This window comes from Vespula vulgaris, chromosome 15, assembly GCF_905475345.1.
Source record: "Vespula vulgaris chromosome 15, iyVesVulg1.1, whole genome shotgun sequence".
Taxonomy (NCBI): Eukaryota; Metazoa; Arthropoda; class Insecta; order Hymenoptera; family Vespidae; genus Vespula; species Vespula vulgaris.
The window spans coordinates 3,025,001-3,037,711 of NC_066600.1; the positions used below are offsets into that span (position 1 = coordinate 3,025,001).

The 12,711-nt window shown below is 39.5% G+C and overlaps 1 protein-coding gene across 4 annotated transcripts in view; it reads left to right on the top strand.

Annotated features, from left to right (window-relative positions):
* The window catches only part of LOC127069422 (homeobox protein homothorax), a 354,198-nt gene that overhangs the window by 37,130 nt on the left and 304,357 nt on the right, over positions 1-12,711 (top strand). For all 4 annotated transcript variants that reach the window (XM_051006442.1, XM_051006440.1, XM_051006439.1 and 1 more), the window contains exons 5-6: positions 866-916; positions 6,852-7,043. In XM_051006442.1, the coding sequence (XP_050862399.1) occupies positions 866-916; positions 6,852-7,043 (243 nt within the window). The remainder of the gene's footprint in view (positions 1-865; positions 917-6,851; positions 7,044-12,711) is intronic.

Here is a 12,711-nt window from a genome sequence, read left to right on the forward strand (position 1 = left end):
GCGAGCTCAGAGGGGACATCGCTTTACGAACGTATATAGTCTTCTCTCTCTCTTTCTCGTTTTCTCTCTCGTGAACACTCGTTTTATTTCAAGAGAGAGACAGAGAGAGAGACAGAGAGAGAGAGAGAGAGAGAGAGAGAGAGAGAGAGAGAGAACGACGATGGTGGTTTAAGCGGCACGGCGTATCGAAAAATTATGCGAATGGTCTTTCTGCGTATGCACTTTCGATAGCTCGTCGAATCGGAGCCGGAAGACCGGCCTCATTCTCTTTCTCTTTCGAGTTTATTTTTCGATCGGTATATCGGAGAATAAAAAAAAAAGAAAAAGAAGAAGAGAGAAAGGGAGACAGCGGGAAAGAAGACAAAAATAAAAAAAAAATAAAATAAAATAAAATAAAATAAAATAAAATAAAAGGGAAAAGAAAAGAGAAGAGGAACATTTTTGGAAAGCTTTCGCTGGTTTTTATTATCCGACTCGTTTGAGAAGAATTAATGCGATAATATTATGAAGTTATTACATCGTCGAGTAAATGGCCTTCTCTTGTTTCTACGTCTTCACCCTTATGCGTTCTCCATTTTTTCTTTTTGAATTTTCTCCATCTTTCTCTCTTTCTCTCTCTCTCTCTCTCTCTTTCTTTCTTTCTTTCTCTCTTCCTTTCTCTTTGCGATATCGACGAAATTCACAAATGGAATTTAGGAACGCAATTAGCGTATACGCGAGGATGCAGTAATAATTAATTCACGTTAATCGACTCTCCGCGCGTGGTTTAATATATCCTACCTTACTTGCGTATAAAAATAAAAATTCTCTCTTAAAAATATCCATTTCACATTAACCATACGTTCTTTCTCTTTTTTACTTTCAGATGGTTCAAGCGATTCAGGTCCTTCGATTTCACCTCCTCGAACTTGAAAAGGTAAGATCGTAATACGATTTTAATTAGATTTTACTACGATCCTTCTCCTTTCTTTTTAAATCTCACTTTTTTTTTCTTATGGTTTATACACTTCGTACTTATTAAACTGATTAAAGAGATAGAGATAGAGAAAGAGAAAGAGAAAGAGAAAGAGAAAGAGAAAGAGAAAGAGAAAGAGAAAGAGAAAGAAAAAACATACTTATTTTATTATACTTTTTCTCTCTCTCTCTTTCTCTTTCTCGTCGTCGTCGTCCTCCTTCTCCTGAAGACTATCTTAATCGAACGACGATCGATAAGTCGATAAACGTTCCTGGAAGAACGTCCGACGCATACGTATCGAAAGTTTTCGGTCGCGTAGATGCCTATGCGGTCCCGCGCTTTTTTTGCGACCGCATTTTATCATACAAAATAGCCGGACATCCATCGCATTTCCATCGAAATGGCAGCTGACGTGGCGGCCATTGGTTCTGCTCGAGAGGTGGCCCTCGCGCGCGCGTACACTCTCTCTCTCTCTCTCTCTCTCTCTTTCCCTCTCCCTCTCCCTCCCTATTTCCCCTTTCCTCCCCCTCCTCCTCCTTCTCCTTCTCCTCCTCCTTCTTCTCCTCCTCCTCCTAGTCCTCACCACTCAGTTTAGCTCGATCGTGCAATTTTATAGCAATTTTATAGCAATTTTCCTCATTCGAGATGATTACATTATTGTGAAGAATGATATACCTACATATCTATGTATGCATGATAGCTGTCCAATCGTACGGTTAGCCACAGTTATCGAAGACTCGAATAGTATGCGTTGAAATGACGTCAATTCAATTTAAAATTGAATTGACGTCATTTCAATGCTCGGTTGGTACCTCACCGCCCTCGCCACCAGCTCACTCTTCGTTTCGTCATTTTTCATTTCTTTCATCGTTAAACAATTTCAATCGGCGTTAAAATGCTTTAGCATTTCGTTTATATCGTGATTTCGTATCTTCTCGATCATTGTAGAGATCTTAGAAACTTTTTTCTTACGTAAATGGAAGAAGAAGAAGAAGAAGAAGAAGAAGAAGAAAAAGAAAAAGAAAAAGATATATTATCTGTCCATATGCTTGTCCCTTCGCTGTATTATCCAGCGAAGCAAATTTACGGAAGATCTGGATAATTTACGGAAATGATTAAGAAACTATTTTTTGGACCGATGGCCGACGTCCTCCGGACAATTTGACGAGACACGCGCGTGGCTGCGAAATATCGGACGGTAAAGAAGATTGAAACGTTTCTGGTACCAGGAGAAACTCGAAGTCGAGCAGAGCGATCGAGGTTGAGCGGAATGCAGCGAACGCGAGATGGAGAGGATTCCATAAATATCTGCGTTCAAAGTAAAGAGAGAAGGAGAGAGAGAGAGGGAGAGAGGAAGAGAGAGAGAGAGAGAGAGAGAGAGAGGGCGTGAGGCTGGAAGAAAAGGAGTAGAGAGAGGAGACCAATCGGGATGAGAGGCATGGTAGCCCGCGGTGCTGAGCCTCGTGCATTTAACATTTTCGAACCAATCGTGTATTAGCATAATTACGTTTTGCTGGAGCCCGGTGCGTGGAAGGAAGGGCCAGACGGGCCTCACATACACACGTATCCCTCTTTATCTCTCCGTCATTCTCTCTGTATCTCTCTCTCTCTCTCTCTCTTTCTCTCTCTCTCTCTTTCTTTCTCTCGTTTTTTCTCTCTCTCTCTTTCGCACACTCTTGCACTCTCGAGCACTCGAGCCTCTTTCGTTCCTCGTCTTTTCCAAAGCTCTCGGTACATTCTGCCTCCTTTTCCACTTTTCGTTCCATTCTCTTTCTCTCTTTTAGTCTCTCTATCTTTCTTTATTCATCTATCTATCTATCTATCTATCTATCTATCTATCTATCTATCTATCTATCTATCTATCTTTCTGTCTCTCTTTCTCTCGCTTCTTCTCTCTCTCTCTCTCTCTCTCTCTCTCTCTCTCTGTCTCTCTGTCTCTTACTCGCTCCCTTCCTCTTGAACTCTGAGCCAGCGGCGGGGACAGCCGGCATATATGCACACACCGTCACTGGTTAGAGAGCGGTAAATTTCTTATGGTGTATTATGGCGCGGAGTGCATACCAACGGGATTCGTACGGGTAGAAACGCGCGGACGTGCTACGGAAAACTGGTTCCAACCTATACGAGGACACTTCTATTCTTCCTTTAGAAGAGAAAGAGAGAGAGAGAGAGAGAGATTATACTCTTCTATTTAGATGTATTTTGCAATCTATTTGTTTTCTTAAACGAGATTAAAACTTAGATCAGAGATCCATGGAAAGTATTAAGAGTACGATCATTTGTTAAAAATAAAATTATTCGAATATCGATCGACTGATATCTTCGACGTTCTAACACTTTTATCTTGTTGACGAAAGAAGCGAGAAAGTATTGGGACACCCGGTATATAGGTAGCCTGTGCGTGCCGTAAGGGGTGGTCAGATTGTGAATCGGTCCGCGAGAGGGACCGAGACAGACACCCCGAAACCTTCATTACCTTTGGCTTCAAAGGAGCCCATTGTGCCGTAAATGGGGTTCCCTGCTTTCCTTCTTCTTTTTTCCTTTTCTTTCTTTTTTCTTTTTTTTTTCTTCCTTTCTTTCTTTCTTCCGTTCTTTCTTTCTTTCTTTCTTTCTTTCTTTCTTTCTTTCTTTCTTTCTTTCTTCGTACGTACCCTGGATCTGTTCCATTCTTCGGCGTTTGCCTTTTCGAGAGTCCACGAAAAGTGGAAATATGGCGGAGGAGGTGGAGGAGGAGGAAAAAGAGTTTACTCGTTTAGCTTTGCATAAATTTTCGTGTAATTTCGATGTCGAATAAGAAATCAAAAAAAGAAAAGAAAAGAAAAAAAAGAGGAATTTCGAAATTTACCTCTTCCTTCTTCTTAATAATAATATTATTATTATTATTATTAGATGGTCCAGAAGGAAGCTGCGTAAGTGTTCTCCAAGTCGAGATAGAGATGCTCGCTTTCCCTTTACTTTCGCGTTAAAGCGTTACCGTGTACACGGCAGCATCCCCTTTTCGTACCTTCGGCCTTGTTAAATCGTCCATAAAATGAGAATAATCTCGAGTTACAGGCGACAGCATCGTCGTCGTCGTTGTCGTTGTCGTTGTCGTCCTTCGTCGTTCGAATATTCTACGGCCATTGATTTTTTTCTTCGCGTAATGCAACTTCGCTCTTATGTAGATATTTTATTATCAATGTTAAAGTTGATATTATTTGTTGACAATGAGAACTTCTCTCGAATGGTTGGGTATGTGGTAAAATATATATGTCTCTGCTTGATATCTCATAGAGATTGTTCTCTCTTTCTTTCTCTCTTGAAAGTTTGAGTTCTATATAGTAAGAGCATGTGAACCTTTTGCTCGTTCGATCTTCGAAGAAGAAGAAGAGAAAGAAGAAGAGAAAGAAGAAGAAGAAGAAGAAGAAGAAGAAGAGGGATACGCTCGAATGCGAGTCGAGTGTTCCGTGTCGTCGGGGACCTCTTGGATCCTATGTCGAGCGGGGTGAGATCATGGTCTGCGGTGTAGGATAACGTCGTGACTCAAAGGGCCGATAGTTCGCAAGAGAAAAAAAAAAGAAAAAAAAGAGAGAAAAAGGAAGAGAGAAAGAAAGAGAGAGAGAGAGAGAGAGAGAGAGAGAAACGACGAAGAAGAAAAAAAGACGTCATGCTTATGGGCATTCGTATCGTATGTTCCAGATCATAACCAAACGAGCGAGCGAGCGCTCGTTCGATCGCGTGGATCGTCGTCGATGCAATAATACGACTTTCAGGCTGGTCACACCGCACGCCGCCGTTAAAATACGATATTTCGCGGTGATCGGAATAGGAGAGACCCACCAAGCCCTTCCTTTGGTATTAGACCTCTACGGTGTATCTCGTCGTGAAATCAATTTTCAAACTTAACGTCGACGTGATTATGTTACTATGTATTAGTTTAATCGAACGGAGAATGTATATATACATACATATATATATATTTATTTATTTTTCTTTGTATTTTTTTATTCGAAGGATATTTTATAAAAGAGGGACACGTTTTTATTATTAATCGATAATATCATTGACGTAACGGGAATATCCATAGAATTTGTGATCTAATAATATCGACGAAATGATATTTATATCTGAACGAATAAGAAAATAAAATGTATATAGAGAAAGTGAGAAAGTGAAGAGAGGGAAAGGGAGAGAATGAAATCGGCTCGTAATGTATTCGTTTCGATCTCGTTCGGACACGATTTTAGAAAGGAGTACTCTCTTATCGAGGATTCGACCGTAGCGAAAGAGAGTGGGTGGATGTGGGGGGGGGGGGAGGTGGGTGTCGTCGGTCGAACAGGAAAATAAGAATCTTCGAGGTATACGATGTTCGGCGAAGCGTATCAAAATCTTAGCTCGAGACGACGAGGACGAAGAAGCGGTCGCATGGTACCTCGGGAGATATGCGAGGGAAGGAAGGAAGGAAGGAAGGAAGAGTTCGAAATGAAAGTAGTAAAAAAAACGAACAAAAAAAATAGATAAGGAAAAAATAAGGAAAGAGAAAAAAAATTAAAAAAAAAGAAGAGGAGAAAAGGAGAGAAAAAAATATGTAGAAAAAAAAAGGAGAAAGGATAAAAATAATAAAAAGAGGTGGGGCGGGGGACAACGGAAAAGAAAGAGAAGGAAGAAAAACGAGAAGAAAGTAAAAGAAAAAAAAGAAAGAAAAGAAAGAAAGAAAGAAAGAAAGAGAAAAAGAGAGGTCGACGTTTCGGTCGACTCTCGATATCTCTCGTTGGATGGCTAGCTCGTAGGATGGTTGGCCGGATGGTTGGCTCGATGGTTGTTGGGCTCGAGTGTGCGTGAGGAGCGTCGTCCTGTCGAGGAGGGAAGGCGAGTCCTTTCGGCGATCATCGTGCAGGAGCCGGGCCTCATTTCTTTTCTTCGGTGAGCATTGTCGGCCGGTTGCTTCGACTCGACTCCCGGCGGATCAAATTCTAACCAGTCGGGCATTACAACCGCTGTCCTTCGAGGTTGTCCTCCTCTCCTCGATCTCCTCGATCTCCACGATCTCCTTCCTCCTCTCATCCTACGTCCTTCGAAGCCCGCGTTAAAGAGAGTCTAGTCATCTCGTCGAGGCATTGTGTTACCGTGTCGTCACGCTGCCGTACTTCCACCGAAGAAAATATTCCTCGGTGGAAGAGAAAAGACCGTGAAAGCTCGCACCTTAACGAGAAGAAAAGAAGTACGTAGAACGAGTCGATTCGAGCAAAAAATTAATCACGCTCTAATAGCACCTAGCCTTCTCTCTCTCTCTCTCTTCGGCTTTGGTACTACTCTCTTTCCTTGAAAGAAACAAGAAGAGAGAGAGAGAGAGAGAAAGAAAGGAAGAAAGATCGTACCTGTCGATTTTCTTCATTCTCGCAAAAATCTTAGGCTCGAAGTCGCTCTCGACCTTCCATCGGACGTTCCACACACGAACGTGTTCTCTCTCTCTCTCTCTCTATCTTATAGATAAATACCTAACTAAAGAGAAAGAGAGAGAGAGAGAGAGAGAAAGAGATTTAGCAGGAACGATGGAGAAGAGATGGGGAGAGAAGGTTCTGTGGAAGAAGCTTCTTTCCCCATCACTCCCCCCTCTTGATTTACATATAACAAGATAACGATTTTTATTTGCTCCTCCCTTATATAATACATTTTTTCTAAATCGAATGGGTAAAGAGGAGGAGGAGGAGGAGAGAGGTGGGTCCTATAGGTTCGTCGGTGCTCATTTGCATACATAACATTCCGGTCGAGTGGCCACTGGTCACTCTCCCGTACCTATCTCCCTCCTCTTATTTTCTCTCTCTCTCTCTCTCTCTCTCTTCGTCTCTTTTTTATCACTTTGAAAGCGTAGAAGAAAGCATCTAACCGTCTCTCTCTTTTGAACGATCGGTTTCAGGTGCACGAGCTCTGCGACAACTTCTGCCACCGGTACATCAGCTGTCTGAAGGGCAAGATGCCGATCGACCTGGTGATCGACGACCGAGAGAGCTCGAAGCCGCCGGAAATGGGTAACGGGCTAGACGGAGGCGGTCCCAGGAGCACAGCCGACAGCACCAGCCACACGGACGGAGCTAGCACGCCCGACGTCGTGAGTACCTCACCATCGTCAACGTCTTACTATCCGCACGACGCGCTCACCCCCCACCACCACCATCACCACCATCACAATCACCACAATCACCATAATAATCACCACAATCACCACCATCACCAAAACCACCACCACCACCACCACCACCACCACCAGAATAACAATAGCAATAGTAATAATTACGGTGGTATCGGGAGTACCGCGAGTACTAGCAGCACCCCTTTGCAACTGAGCCAAAACCAAAGTCAAAGCCATCAGTCTGCGACTTCGCAGTCGAGCACGACCGCCAACAACCACAACAACAACAACAACAACAACAGCAGCAACAACAACAACAACAACAACAACAATAGTAGTAACAATAACAATAACAGTAACAGTACCAACAACAATAATAACAACAACAGTCACACGACCACCACCAATAATACCGCTATTACCCCAAGTAGCGCCGCCACAACTCCCAACTCCCTAAAGCGTACGCACCAACAGATGATGATGGCAGCCGCGGCGGCATCCGCGATGGCCACCTCGCCGCACGCAGCCGCATCCGCGCCCCCTGCGCACGCGCACGCCGCCCTCGCCGCCTACCACACCATCAGCTCGGCCGTATACCCGTGCTCGTAATTGGCCCTCTGGCTCTGCGCGCCGAGTCGCACCGCGAGCAGCCCTTAGCTACTCTTCTTCTTGTTCTTCTTCATCATCTTTCTCTTGTCTTTCCTTTTCTGATCCTCTTCTCTCTCTCTCTCTCTCTCTCTCTCTCTCTTTCTCTTTCTCTCTCTTTTTCTTTCTCTTTTTTCTTCCTCTCTTTTGAATACGAAAAAAATTTCCCGTCTTCATTTCTCTCGCGACGGTTTGTTGGACTGGCGCTACTTGTCGGATTTTATAAACTCTCTTTGTCTATCTCTCTATCTCTCTGTCTGTCTCTGTTTTTCGCTTTTATTCTCCCGACTTCTTCCTCCTCTCTCTCTCTCTCTCTCTCTCTCTCTCTCTACATATATCGATGTATATATAATAATTATAATTATTATTGTTACTTAGCGACGACTGACTTCCTAAAATGAATATCCATTGTTTTTCTCAAATTTCAACGTTGCTTTGTTTGTCGATCTCTATATACTTCGTTTGATGTTGCCTTGTTAAGTTTCGTATTTCTTTTGTAAATATTTACGGGGATGAGAAAGAGAGAAATTAAGAGAGAAAGAGAGAGAGAGAGAGAGAAAGAGTGAGAGAGAGAGAGAGAGAAAGAGAAAGAGAGAGATAAAAGAAGAAAACGGAAAGACAAAGAGAAAGAGAAAGAGGAAGATAGACAGACAGCAGACAGACAGACAGATATCGTGTCTTTGTCCTTTTTACGGTGGAAGCTGATTGCATAAGACGAAGAGGAACGTTTCTAAATGTATTTCGAGGATCGTCCTGTTAGTCCGTTGACATCGACGCGTGTTCAACTCGTACCGTTCGTGAAAACATATTTCGAGATATTTTCGCAGCGATTTACTGTCTTGGAAAGCGGTCGTAATGGGCTATTATCGCGAGGAAGAGGGGGAGAAAGAAAGAGGCAGAGAAACCGAGAGTAGAAATGAAAAAGAGAAAGAGAGAAAGAGAGATAGCATACGTGGAGATTATGCAACAGATTTTTGTGTCTCTGTTCTTTGACTCTGTTTCTCCCCTTTTGCCTCTGTTTCTTCATCTTGTTAATCTTCTTCTTCTTCTTCTTCTTCTTCTTCTTATTCCTCCTCTTCTTATTTTTCATCCTCTTATTCATTTTTCAAGACGTTTTCGTCGTACGTTCGTTATTGAAATTAACGAGAAACCAGGCTCGCTCGCGTGCCACTCGAATCGCCCAAACGATACTTTTATAAATTCTTTCTTTCTTTTTCTTTCTGTCTTTCTTTCTTTCCTACCTATCTACCTTTCTCCCTTTAATTTAGTCTTTTTTCATTCTGTCATTCTTCTCCATTATCAAACTCTCTTGCTCTTTTTTTCCTTTGTATCTTGTACACCTTCGAAAAGGTCTACTCGCGGTTACGACGGCCGTTCAAGAGCACCATGCGGAAAATTCGTACGAATTTTTTTTCATTTTTATCGTGTCAGGTTCTTCTTTTTTTTCTTTTTTTTTCCTTTTTTTCTTCTCTCTCTCTCTCTCTTTCCCTTTTAATTCTTCTCTCTTTTTGATTTTTCTTCCCTCTTTTTTTCTTTTCTCTTTCTCGTGTTCTTACTTTCTTTCTTTCTTTCTCTTTCGCTATTTTTTTTTTCTTTTTTTCTCATCATCGGGACAATCATTCGATCATCGTCGACGTGAGAAAATCATTTCGTTGATTACACATTTTAATTATTCGACTAGATGACTAGAAGAAACTAGGGACTATCAAACGCTAGTTTTTTTATTTGGAAAAAAAAAGAAATTAAAAAGGACTATCAACGACACTAGTTTTATTTTTATTTTTATTTTTTTTACATTAGGACATCTGATTACGTTTTCAATGTGTTCGTCGAACGCTCGCGTGTTTTTTTTCTCTTTTTTTCCAATTTCTTTTTTATTTTCCTCTTTTTTCTTTTTTTCTTTTTTTTTTTTTTAATTTACGTTACTTAAGACGAATAGAAGGAAGGAAGTGAAGGAAGGAGGAAAGGATGGATCGAGAGTAACTAATGAATCGATACTAATTAATCGTGATCAGGATATACGTAATAGGGTTAAGATTAATAATAATAATAATAATAATAATAATAATGATAAATATAATAATAATAATAATAATAATAATAATAATAATAATGATGATAAATATAATAATAATATAATAATAATAATAATAATAATAATAATTAAAAAAAGAGAAAAAAAAGAGATGATAATTGCGGCCCGAGAATGGATTTGTGTCTATTTTTAAAATCGGACGGAGACTTACCCCACGTCTTTTAATAAAAAGTTCGGTGTAAAGAGAATCGGTGAAAATGCGCGCGCGCGAACGGCAGAGCGAAAGAGAGGGAGAGTATGGGCGTGAGTCTGCGAGAGGTGATATCCATCTTTAAAGAAAGAAAAGAAAATGAAAAAAGAGAAAAAAAAATGAAAATTCGAAATGTAGGTATATTATAGTCTTTAACTTATTATCAAGCTTCAAGTAATTTAGAAAAAAATAAAAATCAAGCGACGTAATACAACTCTTGTGTGTATGTACGTTTTGATACAACTAAGGACACGAAGTACGATATAGGAAGAATATGGAAGTAAGAGGATTTAATTATATAATTAATCAAGTTATAATGTATTATTATGCGCAGTTGCGGCGAATCGCGAGAATCGATGTGTGTGTGTGTGTATATATATATATCATATATATATATGTATGTATATATATGTGTGTATATATATTTACCATATTATATCATATATATGTATATATATGTGTGTGTGTATATATATACATATATATATCATCAGTGAAAAGGTTTAATCGATCGTCGTCGTTGTCTTTCTTTTACTTTTAATTTTGTTATTCTTTTCTTTTTGACTTTCCTTTTATTTTATTGTTACATGACTTGCAATTTTTTATACGAACAAATTCGACGATCGAAGAGGCCTCGTCACGAGAAATTCAAGCAAGAAAATCGAGAAGAATGCCGCGTGGTCTCATCGTGAGCGAAAGAACGAAGAAAGAACGTTGGTCAAGAGAAAAGAACACGAGAGAGCGAGAGAGAGCGAGAGAGAGAGAGAGAGAGAGAGAGAGAGAGAGAGAGAGAGAGAGAGAGAAAAGAGATATAATCTAAACGGATGCTGCCTGACATGAGGTGCGAAACGAGATTAAGAAGCCGATGTGGTACATAGGTACATAAGAATACTAACTACTAAATAAAAGTCGTACGCGATCGAGTCGGCCTCTACGTATTAATGAAGTGATGGTGAAAATCGAACTGAAAGGTAGAAAAATTACTAGGTATCGGTACTCGTAACTAGGGAGTTGTGTGAGGTACAAGTCCTGATCGGCAGGGCGCGCGAGGTCCACCCCCAATCCCCGTACTTAACAACCCTTGAACTTTTTCACATAACAATCAAAAAAATATAATAATAATAATAAAGAAAATAACAAAAAAAAAAAACAAATAAGCAAATAAAGGTAAACAAGTACAAGGAAAAAAATTGAACATATGAAAAGAATTAAAAAAGAAAAAAAAAAAGAAAGAAAAAAGAGAGATGCAATAACGATAAGGAAAGGAGTGAATTTTTTATCGCACGTTTCCTCCTGCTCCTGGTGCCCCACTTTGTTAACGAGTGCCCCGAGAAGTCAAATTACAACTACATTTTTATTAATACTTGCTAACACGTATTTATATATATATATATATATATATATATATATATATAAATTATATATATATACATGGATATATAATATAATGTTATATGTATACACATTATATATATATGTATACGTATATATATATAATATATATTATACACATACACGTACACACAAATTGTAAGAATATGTAGATCACTGATTACGTGTAAATCTTGATGTTCAAAAAGCTATCAAGGTATTCACGTATATAAAGTACATATACATATATAGATTAATATATATACAGGGTGAACAGGGATCGGTGGTCTCGAACAACAGGTACGTAAAAAAGTAAACAAAAGAAATAAAAAATGATAATAATTGTTCGAGCAATGAGCACCAAGAGTGGCACCAGGAGGGAGGGAGGGAGGGGAGGGGGACAGAAAGGGGTGAGATATTATGGCACCTTTCCTTTCGATCCCGAAATATAATATCGAAAGTATTATTCCAAGGAGAGAAGGAAAATGTCATAAAAAAGAAAAAGAAAGCGCAGGACGAAAAACAAGGAGGAACAAAAAACGAAAGAACGAGAAGATAAAATAGAAAGGGAAAGAAAAGAAAAGAAAAATAAACGAAGCAAACAAAAAATACGAAAGAAGAAAAAACAAAATAGAAAATAGAAAAAAAAATGTAAAAAAAGAAGAGATAGTAATATAAAAATTGTAAAAGCACAAGGGTGTTGTACGGAAGATTGGAAGGTGGGCTTCGGCACCGGTCGATCGGAACCCTAGTTACGAGTGCCGAGCCTAGGGCCGAGAGATTGTCGATCGCTGTCTCTCGGCTTCTTTTTTTCTTCCCTTTTTCTTGTTTCTTTTTTTTTGTATTTTTTTTTTCTTTTTAATACACACACACACACATATATATACATATATATGTCCAGTCAACATCTCGAAGATAGCAATACCGAAAGTAAGAAGGAAAGAAAGAAATCCGAAGAGAACCGAGAAAGGATTGCGAAGAAGAAATAATAAAGGAAGAGGAGACGCGTTCTCTCTCTCTCACATTTCATTTCGTATGCATGTGTGCACGTATACGAAAATAAATATTAATAATATAGACATGTATGAGTCCGTATGAACGAGCGAATGTCCTACGAACGTTTTTATTATTAGATAATTATAAATTTAAGAGACAAGAGAGAGATTTAAGCACAAGAAAACCGTGTATACGTATTAGCTGTTAATTGTGAAAAATTGTGTGTCTTCCTATGAACGACGAGATATATCTTTTACAATCTCGGATACGACGCATCGGACGTTGTTTTATCTTTCTTTCTTTTTTTCTTCCCTCTCTTTTTTTTTTTTTTTTTTAAATATTTTCTTTTT